Genomic DNA, 15722 nt, shown 5'->3' with positions numbered 1-15722 from the left:
TGCCTGGATAAGACAGGACAGGTGCTGAAGTCTAGCTGCCTTTACCCCCCTCTGTTTCTCTCACTTTGGACTTGACCAGCCAGACTAGACCAGTATGGTTCTACGACACAGGTCTGCAAACTCTCTCTGATTCTCTCTCCCTCTCTTTCTCTCTCTCTCTCTCTCCTCTCTCACCACCCCACAAAATGGACGAGGGATTCCTCTCATATCTGGGATTTGTTCTCACTATAAATAGCAGTGTGATACACAGAGAGGACCTGCTTTCACTCGCCATCAACCACAGACACTTCAGATACACAGAGAGAGAGAGAGAGAGAGAGAGAGAGAGAGAGAGAGCAAGAGACACCTTAACCAGACCAAATATCTCGTAGACGTGTCACACAGACACACTGAACTTACACACACACATTTTCTGTGACACCTCATTCAAAACTTCAACAAATAGCACAAGGCTTTCAGAGTATGTATCTGTTACTCTGTGACCACTCACACAAACACAATGACAACAACAATACCTATTCTGCATTGGTACTCCCAAACCAATAGAACACATGCTAAACAGAGCTGGCCACCCGTGCATAACTTCATATCCCATGAGAGAGTATATATAAACATTCTTCATACCATCCTCACAGCATCTTCAGCAGCTGTGGTGACATGTGGCAAAAGTGCTACGTAATGCTGTGCTAGAAATGCCGAGCCAAAAAAAAATGGATAGAGGATGACAGCGTAAGCAGTAGCCTGCCTCCTGGCCTGGTTTCGCCTGCATGGCTCCTGTAGCATCAGAAGCCCAAGCGGAACACAGTCACACTCACATACACACTATCTCCAGCTAAAAGGGACAGTGGAACCTGTCGCATGCAATAGCTTAGCAAGGTGTGCCATGCCTCAAGGTCCTTACCTCCTCAGAAGTGTTTGTAAGGCTCGGGGGCAGACCACGCCCTGCCTGGTCTCTCTCAGGTCCTCTCCTCCTCCTTCAGTTTCTCCTGTGAGGGGATCGCAGAGTGATTCCTTATTAAGATCCTGACCTAATTTATGCCCTGGCAGGCGGAACTCAGGGAGCCTCCTGATTGGTCTGCCGTTTGACATGACAACCCCATCCCTAGTGGAAACGGTTCTGGCGGTCTTGATGTTTTCAGATCTCTTAACTAGGCTGACATGGTCAGACGCGAGAGCCAGCTACATCGTGCAATATACAGTAAGCAGGTCAGGCTATCATTAGGAAACTTCATCACACACCACCACCACCACAGTCTCCCAGGTGTTCCCCGATGCTTTAATCTAAGGCTTTTCCTATTCCAGCACAGACAAAACCCACCACATTTAATCAGATAACGTTGATGAAATCAAAAGACAAACCTGAAGTGAACTCCTACCACAGACGTGGCTGGATATCCTGTAAAACACTGAGCTGTGTCACTTACCTCTGCCAAATTGACTGGGTATATTTGCTTCCTGAGTCTTGAGCTTCACCTAACTGTAGGCAACCTTTGCTTTCGGCAAGAGGCCATCAACTGACCCAACACCAGACTCTCGGCAGCATCCAGGTAATATGGCTATGCAAATTCACTCCTCTGTGAAATGCTTTCCAAAGGAACACAGCTCACTTCCTCATTGGGTTGCCTGTCATGCTCAAGTGTGACTCTCCATCCTCAGTGCCCACCCATGACAGCTTAAGACTGTATTTAAATAATAAAATGTTAAAACCACAAAAAAGAACCGTGCGTCATGTCATAACCCACTGCAGAACCAAAGTCTGTGTCTACTGACTGCAGTGACACTGATCCCTTAGACTCGTTCCAGAGTCAGTTCTTTTGGGCAGGCCCACTGTCAGTTGCCTGCTAAGATAGTGAAATACTGTATGTCTGGCTAACCTCTGGACCACGCCTGTGCCTCATACAGTAGGATAGGACAGTGAAGAGACACAAAGGACATGAGTACGAGTGTAAGATGGGGTGGGATCAGGAAATATTCCAAGACAGACTCGAACCCAGCGGGTACTCATAGGAACTTAAACCTGAATGCGGTACGGATGCTGTAGAACAGTTCCTGCCCAGCTGTGCCACAGTTCCTGCCAAGTTGTGACCTACGTTTGGCCCAGTTCTGGCTAAAAACTGACCCACATGAAAGTGGACACAGATCATTTGGACTGGCCCATTGGATCTGACCCACTGCTCTTTCTTCCCAAATATTACCAAACTGTTCTGGCTGAGTGCCATGCTTCATCGCAAGGCCAGATGTGGCTGATATAACTGGCATGCACTTGTTTCTCTTGGCTTGGGTCCGGCCCACAAGCTGTAAAATGACTAATCGTTATTGTTATGTCTTTTGGCTGAGATGCCGCCCACACATTTTAAAACGTGATCTGACTGGACACTAGTTATTATGTAACAAGTGTCTGCTTAGCATACTGAATCAAAGGGGCACTCCACTAATCTCCAAGATCTGTGTGACAGAGCAACATAATTGCAGCTTATCAAAGCTACCCCTGGAGCAGATAATGAGTCTTTGTGAAACGTCAGACTGCCTGAGGGGAGACTGAGCTTCCATTGCAAAAGAACAGTCTCCAGTCTAGCCCGTATGGAAAATTACTCCTCAGATCGTATCACAGAGACACTTTCCTGCAGGTTGCTCACACTCATTTTAAGGGTTTACTTTTGGATGGCAGATGATGACAGAGATTTGCCTGGCAGTAAATTTAGTCTTTGATTAATGATCAATGACCTTTTTATGCCATAAAAATGTCCTTTCAGTGCTGTAAGTATGGAACAAGGTTTAGCACAAGGTTGAGGCTATTTGTGCGCCCTGTAATCAAGAGGCTCAACAGGCGAGTAGACCAAAGATCTTTGTGAAGTTAAGTTTGTGTGCAGCCAGGAACAACAGGGAAAGTATTGGAGGTACAGTATAACAGTGGCACAGTATAACTGTGCATAGGCCTAAATATGAGGCCTAAAAAGCAAGCCACATCCAAATAACCACAACAAAAAAAAGTCATAACCAAAAGATAATTTACAATCAAAATTATTGTTAATTTTCCCTGCAGTATTATGATGAAAGTTGATAAACTTTCAGTTTTTAGTTTTTATTTAGTCCAAATGCCAAGTGCAGAAAAATAGCTTTTCATAAATTTTACAAAGATCACTATCTCAGAGAATGTCACTATCTTTGCGCTCTCTGGCTCAGCCATTACGTCCGGGTTGGTTTTATATCCCGGAAGTACTTATGGCGTGGAACATATGAGATTAGCCTGCAGAAACTTGTTGCAAAAACTGATCATCGACACACCACATTGTAAACGCTGGATATACGTGGAAAAACTGATCGGCAAACAGTTGTTAAAAATATAAACCAGAGAATGTTAAACAGAGCTGCAGTGGGCGCATGGAGATGACGTCATATGTATACATCGTGCTCCAGCCTCCATCATCATCATCATCAATACTTTTTCTGCTTTAATCGCCCTGCAATTTACGCAGAGGCCTTGTGCTTGTGCATGGATACCGAAAATGAAAGTGCTTTTATGTATGCAACCTCAATGTTGCTAAATGTTGCGTCGAACGCTCTTTTCATTCATTTATTTTAACCCAAATCAGTCCGTAAGAGTAGCGCAAACCGTGTCGCAATGATACCTATCCCGATTGTAGTGTGTGTGATGGGAGGATGGTGTGCCGTCTACCTAACGGACACTCTCATAAAGGTAGGCTTTCGAACAGTAAATGTCTTGGGCTAACGTAAGATCCTAGTTGGGTTAGCCGTTAGCGTAACAAACTGACAACAAATTGTCAAACGTTAATTGACACTAGGCTACTGATGTTGTAGCAATGACGTTAGCCTGTGACTTTTGTGTGTCTGAACTTTGTATACACTTTTCCTTGTAGACTTCTACTTCTGTGAGACACAGGTATGAGACCTGGCTGTCATCCAACGGCCTCACTCTGTCCCCATTCCACGTAAAATGGCAAACAGGTCTTTTCAACCGCTTGTTTGCCAGATGTGCTAGCATTAACCCCCACTTCCTTCACGTATGGTAAGTGCAGAAGTATTTTTTAAAGATCTTAACTATGTCTAACACCATAGCCTACCTCTCTTCTTTGCAATTTGTGAGGACACTGCTTATCCCTTCAAAAGCCCCCCACCCCCTCTGCTTTTCTGTCATAAACTATTTTTTATGTGTAGATTTCTAGGTTGCTAAAATGTTGGCTGTGGAGTTTTATGGGAGTATTCACAGAAATTATTGACCTGTAGTTTCTCAGAGATGCTCATGCCATGAGTTTGCTCTCCATGGTTTGACATACAGGTTCAGCGTAGGTATGGTGTTTGGGGTGGTGGCCATGTTCGGCTCCGTGGTCTTGCTCTCGCGGACGCTGCACCAGACGCTGAAACAGATGACCTCAGAGGCTCCAGAAGGTTCTCATGAGCAGGTTCTCCAAGTGGTGGTAAGTGTGTCAGAGGTGGGAGGTTCAGGTTACATTCTGTATTCTTATGTACAATTCCAAGTCTAGAATGTATAGGATTCCTAACTGCGGATTTTTAGCTGTACAAATGGATCTTAATTATACATTTAAAATGTTTCTGAACATAATTTTCCACACTGAAACTCAAACTCTCATCTGTGTCCTAAACATGATAGCACAGTAATTTACCATAACCATGTGTTACAATTATGTTACAAATATCGTTGAGATGGTGTCTCTACAATCATGTGTATGAGGCTATTCTGGAGAAATACCAGAAGTGCTGTCAGAAACGCACCTTTCCCATAGTGACCTAGTGATAGCATGATAGCATGATAAGCAGTGGGGAAACACTCTAGCGATGGCTCTGTGTGGAGAGAGCGATAAGATGTGGTGGAGGTGATGAATTAAATGTAAATGACTGAGAGTGGAGTGTCTGTTGTAGATGGAGAAGAGAAGTGGGATTTCCCTTTCTGTTTTCCCTCATATTTCCTCTCCCCACCCCCTCTATTTTCTTCCTGTCATGATGTCACAACTAGGTGCCCGGGGTGAACCTGCCCGTGAGTCAGCTGGCGTACTTCTTTATTGCCATCTTAGTCAGTGGAGTAATACATGAGTTTGGCCATGGGGTGGCAGCACTGCGGTAAGCGTAAGCAAACAAGGTGCACTGCACGCAGCAATTAAATAGGAGCCAATGGAACCTGTGAGAAATCAGTTCATATGTGTACACTGTATATGCCAAAAAAATGCCCATTTATACTTCTGAGTTGTATTTGTTTACAGTCTGCTGAGTTTAACTGTTTAACTGTTTTTTTTGTTTGTTAAATAATGCATCTCATTCATTCCAATATGTCCAGACATGTTCAGACAAGTTACTAAGAGCCTGTAAATAATTTTAAAAATCTGTAAATAAATAAAAATAATGCTGTGACCCCCTGTTGATTCTCCCCCCTCACCACAGGGAACAGGTGCGGCTGAACGGGTTTGGCATCTTTGTGTTTGTAGTGTATCCTGGGGCCTTTGTGGACCTCTTCACTACACACCTGAACCTTATCTCTCCTGTTCAGCAGCTCAGAATATTCTGTGCAGGTAAGATGAACTCTCTCTCTCTCTCTGTCTCTCACTCTCTCGCTCTCTCTCTCTGTCTCTCTCTCTCTGTCTCTCTCTCTCTCTCTGTCTCTCTCTCTCTCTCCCTCTCTCTCTCTCTCTGTCTCTCTCACTCTCTCTCACTTACACACACAGACACACACGTGTACACACATGTACACACGCATGTGCACACACACACACACACACACACACACGGATTTAAGATGACATAGATTATGAACACAATCCTTGCTGTGAAAATAATGACTAGACACTGTTGCAAGACTACAAACACAGAGTACACACGTGTGTGTGTGTGTGTGTGTGTGTGTGTGTGTGTGTGTGTGTGTGTGTGTGTGTGTGTGTGTGTGTGTGTGTGTGTGTGTGTGTGTGTGTGTGTGTGTGTGTGTGTGTGTGTGTGTGTGTGTGTGTGTGTGTGTGTGTGTGTGTGTGTGTGTGTGTGTGTGTGTGGGTGTGTGTGTGTGTGTGTAGGAGTATGGCACAACTTTATGCTGTGCGTGGCGGCTCTGTGTTTCCTCCTGCTGCTTCCTCTGCTGCTGTTCCCCCTCTACTACACTGGAGCTGGGGCCTTGGTCACCGAGGTGGTGGAGGTGAGTACGCTCAGTGGGATGAGACAGGGCTAGGGCCAACTTCATTTACATTCACATGACACACACACACACACCAACTTCATTTCCATTTATGTAGCAGACGCTCATCCAAAGCTACTTACAGAAGAAGAGTAACATTTGAGCTACAGTGCACCGGAAATAAATTTGTACATGTAGCCTATTCAAGCCTTGTGCATGTAGCCTATTCAAGCCTTGTGCATGTAGCCTATTCAAGGCTTGTGCATGTAGCCTATTCAAGGCTTGTCAGGTAGCTCATTTATTTCCCGTGGAGCGTTTACTGTGTTGTAGTGGAGCGTTAACTGTGTTGTAGTGGAGCGTTAACTGTGTTGTAGTGGCATCTTCTGTTGTATTCTCCTCATCTCTGTTCTGTTGCCCTGTCATGTGTTGTCCTGTCGTGTGTTGCCCTGTCGTGTGTTGTCCTGTCGTGTGCTGTCCTGTAGGGCTCGCCCAGCAGTGGACCGCGGGGGCTGTTTGTGGGTAACCTGGTGACGCGTCTGGAGGACTGTGAGGTGCGCGGGGTGGACGACTGGCAGTCCTGCATCCGGCAGCTCACCCAGCACCCACAGACGGGCTACTGCGCCAGGGCCAGCAATCTGCAGATCAGCTGGGCAGCCGGACGAGGTACCAGCCCACCGCCCTGGCACAGCAATGCACCCTGACACAGCAATGCACCACACAGTACCACACAGCAATGCATCACACAGCAGCACACAGCACCACACAGCAATGCACCACACAGCAGCAGCACACAGCAATGCACCACACAACATTACACAGCAATGCACCACAAAGCAGCACACAGCACCACACAGCACCACACAGCAATGCACCACACAGCAGCACACAGCAATGCACCACACAACAATGCACCACACAGCAATGCAGCACACAGCAGCACACAGCAATGCACCACACAACAATGCACCACACAGCAATGCACCACACAGCAGCACACAGCACCACACAGCAATGCACCACACAACATTACACAGCAGCACACAGCAATGCACCACACAGCAGCACACAGCACCACACAACATTACACAGCAATGCACCACACAGCACCACACAGCAGCACCACACAGCACCACACAGCAGCACACAGCAATGCACCACACAGCAATGCACCACACAGCAGCACACAGCACAGCAGCACACAGCACCACACACACTACACAGCAATGCACCACACAGCAGCACCACACAACACAACACAGCACCACACAACACCACACAACATTACACAACATTACACAACACCACACAGCACCACACAACACCACATAACACCACACCACAGCAGCACCACACAGCACCACACAACATTACACAACATTACACAGCACCACACAGCACCACACAGCACCACACAGCACCACACAGCACCACACAACACCACACAACACCACATAACATTACACAACATTACACAACACCACACAGCACCACACAACACAGCACTACACACACCACAGAGCACCACACACACTACACCACACACACTACACAGCACCACACACACTACACTAAACCACACAGCACCACACACACTACACACACTACCCTACACCACACAGCACCACACACATTACACACACTACCCTACACCACACAGCACCACACACATTACACAACACCACACACACTACACAACACCACACAACACCACACACACTACACAACATTACACAACACCACACAACACCACACACACTACACACACCACACCACACAGCACCACACACACTACCCTACACCACACAACACCACACACACTACACAACACCACACAACACCACACACACCACACAACACCACACCACACCACACAACACCACACACACTACACAACACCACACACACTTCACACACTACACAACACCACACAAGACCACACAGCACAGTTCGGCTCAGCTCAGCAGATTACAGTACATTACATTACAGTACATTACATTACATTACTTTACATTACATTACATTACATTACATTACAGTACATTACAATACATTACATTACTTTACATTACATTACATTACAGTACATTACAATACATTACATTACAATACATTACAGTACATTACATTACATTACAGTACATTACTTTACTTTACATTACATTACATTACAGTACATTACAATACATTACATTACAATACATTACAGTACATTACATTACATTACATTTATTCATTCAGCCATTCAGCTAACACTTACTGTATATCCAAAGTGACTTACAAGGAAACAAGCACATTTAAACTGCGGTGCTGCTGGAGCTCTGAAAGTGGCAATACTTTACATACATCCAAACCAGAGGAGGTATTCAAAAGAGCCCGCAACAGCGGCCCATCATGCGTGTGCTTTTATTTTCTGTATCTCTGTGTACTCTAGTGATGCAGAACTGGTTTCTGTCATTTCCTCCACCGCTGCATCCACAAGCTGTGCACTGTGTGTGTGTTTGCATATGTGCGTACCACACCTGATCGTTTTACATGCACTCCTGGGTGCAAATGATCTCTATTTCAGGACTAGATAGATAGATAGATACTTTATTCATCCCGAAGGACATTTTTGTCTGACCAGTTTGACTGGTAGCACTTTGCAGTAAGCCATGTTTATGTATAATGCACACAAAAAAGAAGGACAAATGAATCCTGCATTATATGACATTATACATTTCTAATACCAGCAATGCATCTGACTGGTGAGTGATCATTATATGGCATTATACATTTCTAATACCAGCAATACATCTGACTGGTGAGAGATCATGTGCAGCCTCTATGTTGCTGTAGTCTTTTGAACATTAAACTTTCCAACTGTAAAACCTCCTTGATATTTGTTGTCTACACCATGAAACACTCCATCCATTCTTGGTTTCTCCGTCTATAGCTTACAAGCGTCTGGATGGGACGATGGAGTGCTGCAGCAACAACAGCCTGACCGACCTCTGCTTCTCCTACCACAGCAACCAGGAGGGCAGGATGGTAGGAAACGAACCGCACACGTCACGCAGAGGCAGAGGTTGACACAGAAACACACACAAGTACGCACACATATGTAAACACACACACAAGTACGCATATGTAAACACAAACAGACAAACAAATTGATACCCAGGCGCCCTTTGTGGTTTGCATAATGTACATCACACACACACATTGAATGGTGATGATGCACCGAAACTTGATGGAATGGCCATGTAGACCTACTTTGTCACAGTATTGCTGAATAATCTTCTCTTCTGCAAGAAGGGCAATTTATAGTTCAGACGACAAGTGTCGCTCGACAAAAATTAATTGTTGCCGACGGATGTTGCGGATCTGCAGACTTTCATAGTTCAGCATGAATATAACTAGTCAACTAGTTTCTATAACAATGTTGCATAGACACACACCGTAACTACAGCAACACGCAATAGAACTCGGAACTCCAGTAGAACTTTCAGTTAATATCCAACAGTTGAGTATGCAACAATGTCTGCGGTGTTTCAAATTATTTGATGTACGTGACAAGCTTCTCGACACCCTAGCAGACGGAAATGTTGTCTCTTTTACTTCGTATTTTGTCGAGCGACACTTGTACTTGTCGGCTGAACTACAAAGTTGGCCTGAGTCCCTCAGCAGTCTCCACTCCCCTGCAGTACGCCTGCTTGCCTGCGCGGAGGACCATGGAGTCCAGTCCCACCTGCACGACCAACGCGGACTGCCAGAGGCAGGAGCGGGGCGAGGGGGCAGGGCCCAGCCTGTGCATGGTGCCCTCGCTGGAGAACCAGACGCGGCTCATCCGCGTGCGTCACCCTCCCCATCCTGACATGCTCTTCGTCGGCTACCCCTCCCACCTGCAGTACTCAGGTGAGCGCCACCTGCTGGTCTCTTTTTTTCAAGTGCATCCCTTTAATGTCATTTTTGTTTCTAAAACTATTTGTTGCACAACCTAATATGACGACCCCAAAAGTATGTCCAACCTGTTAGCTTAGTACGTACTAATTTAGGTCTTCAGTGGATCGTTTGTATCAGTCCAGTAAGATCAGTACCACTTCTGTTGGTGGATGAAGGTGTTTTAGTAATGCTGTATTATCTGCTGAATATCTCTCACTCATCATTTGAATCAGTCTTAAAGTGATGGTCTTTGCACACTGAAATCAGTCATTTGTAGGCCTTTTCTGTTCAGTCCATAAAATACAGAAGGCTGCAAATCTCATGCAAACACAGAAAAACAAACCTTTACCAAAAACTTTTTTAATTTCAATTTAATATCACTTATAGAGCGCTAAAACATTGCACATGTCTCATGGCGCTTTACAGAGTGTTAAACAACCAGAGGAGGCCCATGAGTAACAGGGGTGAGGAAAAACTCCCTATTGAAATTGAAACTCCAATTTCAATTTTAATGGTTCAAAGTTGTGGAATCAGTGTGCAAACACGATTGACACTACGCAACGTCTTGCTTATTTTTCAATCATCCAACAATTTTGCACAAAAAATACAGACTGTGTGTACGAAGGCCTTTGCGTTCTAAGTTTGTTCCTATGTGTTCTATGTTTGTTCCTTACTTCCTTCCTCTCTGTCAGTGAGTCTTTCAAACTTCGTGCCTCGCCTCGGCTTCCTACACTTGGACCTGCCGGTGCTGCTGGAGACCTTCTGCAAGTATCCTCTGAAATGTGTTTTTAGAATAGAATTCTAGAATATAGAATATAGAACAATATATTCTAGAATATAATACACTGCCCTTCTTCCTTATTTAGTACAGCGGGTAACCATGAAAAAATGTTTTGACACACTTTTTGAAAGAAACATGAAACTTCTACCATAGTTAGGTTATACCATGAGGTTTATTTTCAGATTGGGAGGGAAGTCAAATTTGACCTCTGAGGCCCGGGAGAGGTCAAATCCAAGATGGCCGCCAATAATATTCAAAAGAGAACACACGAGATCTGCCCCCAGCCATTCACCGTCCACAGAACCTACTTGCTTCCTTTGCAATGAGCCTGCTGCAGGTTCTTCAGGTTTCCATAATGCATCAAAACGAAATGATGGAGATGATTCTTGTCTACATGGCATAGCCTTTGCACAGTTAGTGGCATATCTAGAAGACATGAACAGTGATGAGAACAGTGCCCCTTTCTTCAAATTGACAGACATCGCTCAGTTGTACAAGACCAGGCTGGAACAACTTGGTCTTACTGTAGGTGAACGGATTCACGCCACCACACTGAAAGAACGACTGCTTTCTGAGCTTCCACATCTGAGGGCACATTCACACGGAAGAGACACACTCCTGAGTTTTGAGAAGGACATTGGACCAGCTCTCATGATAGTCTGTCAAACTGACAGGGATGCCATGCACTTAATGCGAGCAGCACAAGTAGTGCGCAAAGAGATCCTTAATTCATCTTTCTCTTTTGACGGGTCATTCAAAGAAAACTGCCAGCAGAGGGCTGTGCCGCCATCTCTCTTGGCCTTCATCAACATGGTACTTGATGGAACAAACATTGAGCATCAGTCCACCACGAAACCTGCCCTAACAATCTCCCAATTGATAGTCTTAACAGTAAGAAGTAATTAATTAGTAGTAATTAAAGACAGCCTTATATTAACATGCTAGCTACAAATTTGTTCAAGCCCGGCTTTTTAACTAGAATACTCTGTTAACATTACCTATTTCAGCCATAACAAATTTCACATTACCAAGCTGACATATCTACAATATACTCTGTTCAATCATTAAACTAGCTTCAGCTCACATAAATGTTCCAGACTGTCTTCTAGTTTAGCTAGGATCATTATTTTGATGTATGTCCATGATGTTTACCTCAAAAGCTAACTACCAAGGAAAACTCCTTCCTGGCTATGGTTAAATTAATTTGCAACATGGATAATATTATGTAATTATGTAATAATATTGTTTGTTCATAGTCAATATGTTTACCTGTTAGAATATGTTGATTGAAGTGCTCTCTACATTGTGCGTACTGTGGCCTGTAGCAACAACTCTCTAAAGCAGGGTTTTTTTAAAGGGACACCAGGCAACGTTTTCGTGTTAATTACTTATCTTTGTAAGTTGGTATATGGTTAAATGACTCATTACAGGGTGAATGAAGACTCTCTCACCCGCCCCTACTGCCTGTAGGAAGAATATCCCACTTGCAAGTTCAGTGTATCCTACCCAGCGACCGAAGCAGGATCAGTTTCCATCCTGCATCCACAGCACAGAGGGAGGCTAACGAAACGCTAGCGATTGTTGCAAACGTGTGTATAATGGCAGAGCCGGCAAAGAAGCAGCGAAAACCCTTGACGGAAGATGCAAAGAAAAGGAAAAGAGCTTCAGAACGAGCGAGGGGGAGTTTCGTAGAGAAAAAACATCAGGCTTCCCTGGTGTCCCTTTAACCAGCGGTAGTATGGCAGGTGGTCTGTGAAAATGGTCTAGGGGGGTCACCTGTGGATAATGCTGTGCTGTGAAGAAATTAAATTAGCCACACATCTCATGAAATAACAACTAATAACTGAATAATACAGCGACAACAAAGAAATTAATTGGGATACATAAAAAATGAATATTTTGATGTTTTGTTTACCTTGACCTTTACATAAATGCATTTTCTTGAACTCTGGTGGTTTCAAAGTTATCAGATACAGAATGGGCACCCAAAGGTTAGTGGGAAATGACACCTTGAGTGTTTTTCTACTGTATTTGGTTCCCACGTGAGGCACTTTTGAATATTGTTGGCGGCCATCTTGGATTTGACCTCTCCGGGGCCTCAGAGGTCAAATTTGACTTCCCTCCAAATCTGAAAATAAACCTTATGGTATAACCTAACTATGGTAGAAGTTTCATGTTTCTTTCAAAAAGTGCACAATTCCCCTTGATTTGAGGGCTTAACCGCTGTACTAATTGTAATGTTTATCCACTCAGCCATGAAAAAGAAAAAAATTCACTTCCTCCATTACAATAATTTCAACCACATGCTTGCATGAGTAAATGCAATGTATAATGTTCATGACAAAAACAATTGTTTTGTCCGTGCTAGAGGTCAATGCCAAAAGGTTGTTGTTTCCTACTGATCCACTCAAGTCTACTGCTTGCTTCAGTCACTTGGACATTCATTTAGGCATTGCTATTATTAGCCAATCACTCCAGTCAAATAAGCTGCCTTTTTAGCTCATTAGTTTGCATGGTGCCCCTGCCCTTGTTCCATTCAGCCCGTATGACCCTTGACCCTAGCCTCCCTGAGATACCTGGTGTCATTGTCGGGGGCTTTGGCGGTGGTGAACGCGGTGCCCTGCTTCGCTCTGGACGGCCAGTGGATGCTGACGTCGTTCCTGGAGGCGTCGCTGGGCACGTTGGTGCCCGAGAGGAGCCGTCGGGAGATGCTGGGCTTCTGCATCCTGCTGGGCGGCAGCGCCCTGCTCGCTGCCAACGTGGCCCTGGGACTCTGGATGGTCACGGCGCGATAACACACACACAGACACAAACACACACAGACACACACACAGACACACACACACACACACAGACACACACACACAGACACACACACACAGACACACACACAGACACACACAAACACATATCTACACATACAGACACACACACACACACACACAGACACACACACAGACACACACACACACAGACACACACACACACACACACACAGACAGACACACACACACAGACACACACACACACACACACACACACACACACACACATATCTACACACACACACACACAGAGCTGGGGCAGGACTTTGGATCAGGTCCTTCTCTCATCATCAGATAAGTCCCCTCCCCCTCTGACTCGACCAATCACATTTAAGCTCATGAACTCCGACTCAGAGACCCTTGGAAGGGAAGTAGAGTAAAACTACATCTCCCATCATGCTCTAGCATCTGATAAGAAAGTGGCGCAGTCCCTCCGTCACAAGATGGCCAAACATGGAGGATGAGTTATTCTTCACTGGGCTCGATTGCCTGTGCAACCTTGTTTCGATGGCTTTGGGGAAAATTGAGTGTATCCTTGCTCCAAAAACATAAAAAATGCCTGCTGCTGTTTGAAAGAAACAAAACAAAAACCAACAAAGGGACTCAACAAACCACGGACGCTGTTAAAGCACTGTTTTAGTCCCGCATCATATCCCAGTAGTATCCCACGGACGCTGTTAAAGCACTGTTTTAGTCCCGCATCATGTCCCACTAGTATCCCATGCATACACGCAGTGTTCGCCATGTCATGATGTCTTTGCTATGCACGCACTGGACGCTCTTCACCTGAAGGGCCCTTCTGCTTTATGTCCCCGTGAACGCTGCGTGGGTTCCTATCCCATGGTCACTTTCCATATCCACTGGAGGAGGTCCAGTTGGGGTGATGTTCATTCCTGAAACTAAAAGCACTTTGCTGAAGCTCAGTAAAAGGGAGTTGTTGTTTATGAAACCATGAAACGTTTTGGTTGTGGAGAACACTGAAAAGATCCTAAAGTCATTGTTCCCCCACCCCAATAAATCTCCTATCTCCTTTGGAACATGAGTTTGTGTGAATAAAGAATGTTTGTGTAAGAGTGGAAAAAAGAAGACTATTGGAGAAATTATCAAAATTATCAAATATTCTTCATATAAAATGTAAGGGGTTTGCATTGATAAGTTAAAAGAGTTTCCACCAGAGGGCGCTCTTACAGTAGAAGCTCGAGTTATTATGGTTATGTCTGGCCTTGAAACTCCATATGAAATCCCTAGTTACAGGCTTGTGCCAGATCTGTCTATCAGAGTCACAACAACCAACCGGAATGGACTACTAGGAGAAACAGTCTGCTGGTTAGGTAGCGCGATCAACGCCAAGAGAGGTGCTAATTTTAGAATGTCCGCTCACACGTGAGTTACTCGCTCTCATTTGGAAGGCGATTATTTAATTAAGAAATTATTTAATCAATTGTGACACTTCCATTTCGGCGTTAACATCCTCTTCCTCCGCCCCGAGCGCTGAGCGTCAAGACAGCATGTCCCTGATGTGACATCCAGTGGGAACGTGGAGTCTGTCAGGTCGCTAATGGTAGCGGAGAGTTCCTGCTGGCCCGTCCCAGTAGAGGGCTGGGGGATTCTAATAGCAGTGATGGGAACAAGTTGTTCTCATTTGGAGCGTCACGTGCCTAGTGAGACCCAGGACTGGTGTGTATGTGTGAGTGTGTGTCTGTGTGGAGTGTGTGTGTGTATGATCATGTAAAGCAAGATGAAAGATGACTTTCCTCAGCATACAGTATAAGGTGCTGTAGATACAGTGTGACCACTGAAACCTCGCCAAAATATTCTTTGGATTTGTTTACTGAAATTGCTCCCTGATTATTCTTCCAGTTAATATCTAGAATAATCTAGATATTAGATGACATTGCTGCCAAACCAGGTGGTTGACGGAGGGAGATCACAAAAAATCTCAAATCCTCCCTTACAAATAATTTAAAGTGTCCTTCCTGGGTTGGTGGCTGCTCTCGGCAGCTCTCTGATCCCTCTCTGGTGCGGCCTCCTGCTATACTATATATACACCAGTGGCGGCCGG

The 15722-nt window shown here is 44.9% G+C and overlaps 2 protein-coding genes across 3 annotated transcripts in view; one reads left to right on the top strand and one right to left on the bottom strand.

Annotated features, from left to right (window-relative positions):
• The window catches only part of smpx (small muscle protein X-linked), an 11802-nt gene extending 10315 nt beyond the window's left edge, over positions 1-1487 (bottom strand). Inside the window, exons 1-2 of one of the 2 annotated variants that reach the window (XM_076290060.1) lie at positions 1425-1487; positions 902-986 (exon numbers count right to left, since the gene is read on the bottom strand). The gene's annotated coding sequence lies outside the window, so the exon portion shown is untranslated. Of the gene's footprint in view, positions 128-901; positions 987-1424 lie in introns of those variants that run through there. The other variant, XM_076290061.1, reaches the window with a different exon arrangement.
• Positions 1488-3235: 1748 nt separating this feature from the next.
• Positions 3236-14702, top strand: mbtps2 (membrane-bound transcription factor peptidase, site 2). The gene is made up of 11 exons (XM_076290059.1): positions 3236-3697; positions 3879-4027; positions 4298-4436; positions 4994-5097; positions 5416-5543; positions 6036-6154; positions 6616-6796; positions 9066-9160; positions 9817-10027; positions 10747-10822; positions 13408-14702. The coding sequence occupies exons 1-11, from the start codon at positions 3623-3625 to the stop codon at positions 13628-13630; spliced, it is 1500 nt and encodes a 499-aa protein (XP_076146174.1). The 5' UTR covers positions 3236-3622; the 3' UTR covers positions 13631-14702.
• The last annotated feature ends 1020 nt before the right edge of the window (positions 14703-15722 follow it).

The sequence above is a fragment of the Alosa pseudoharengus genome, unplaced genomic scaffold (assembly GCF_046254945.1).
Source record: "Alosa pseudoharengus isolate Yale_2024_CS ecotype anadromous, Long Island Sound unplaced genomic scaffold, YU_APseudo_1.1 YU_APseudo_1.1_scf_18, whole genome shotgun sequence".
In the NCBI taxonomy this organism is placed as follows: domain Eukaryota; kingdom Metazoa; phylum Chordata; class Actinopteri; order Clupeiformes; family Clupeidae; genus Alosa; species Alosa pseudoharengus.
This window is presented reverse-complemented; position numbering and strand designations above follow the sequence as displayed.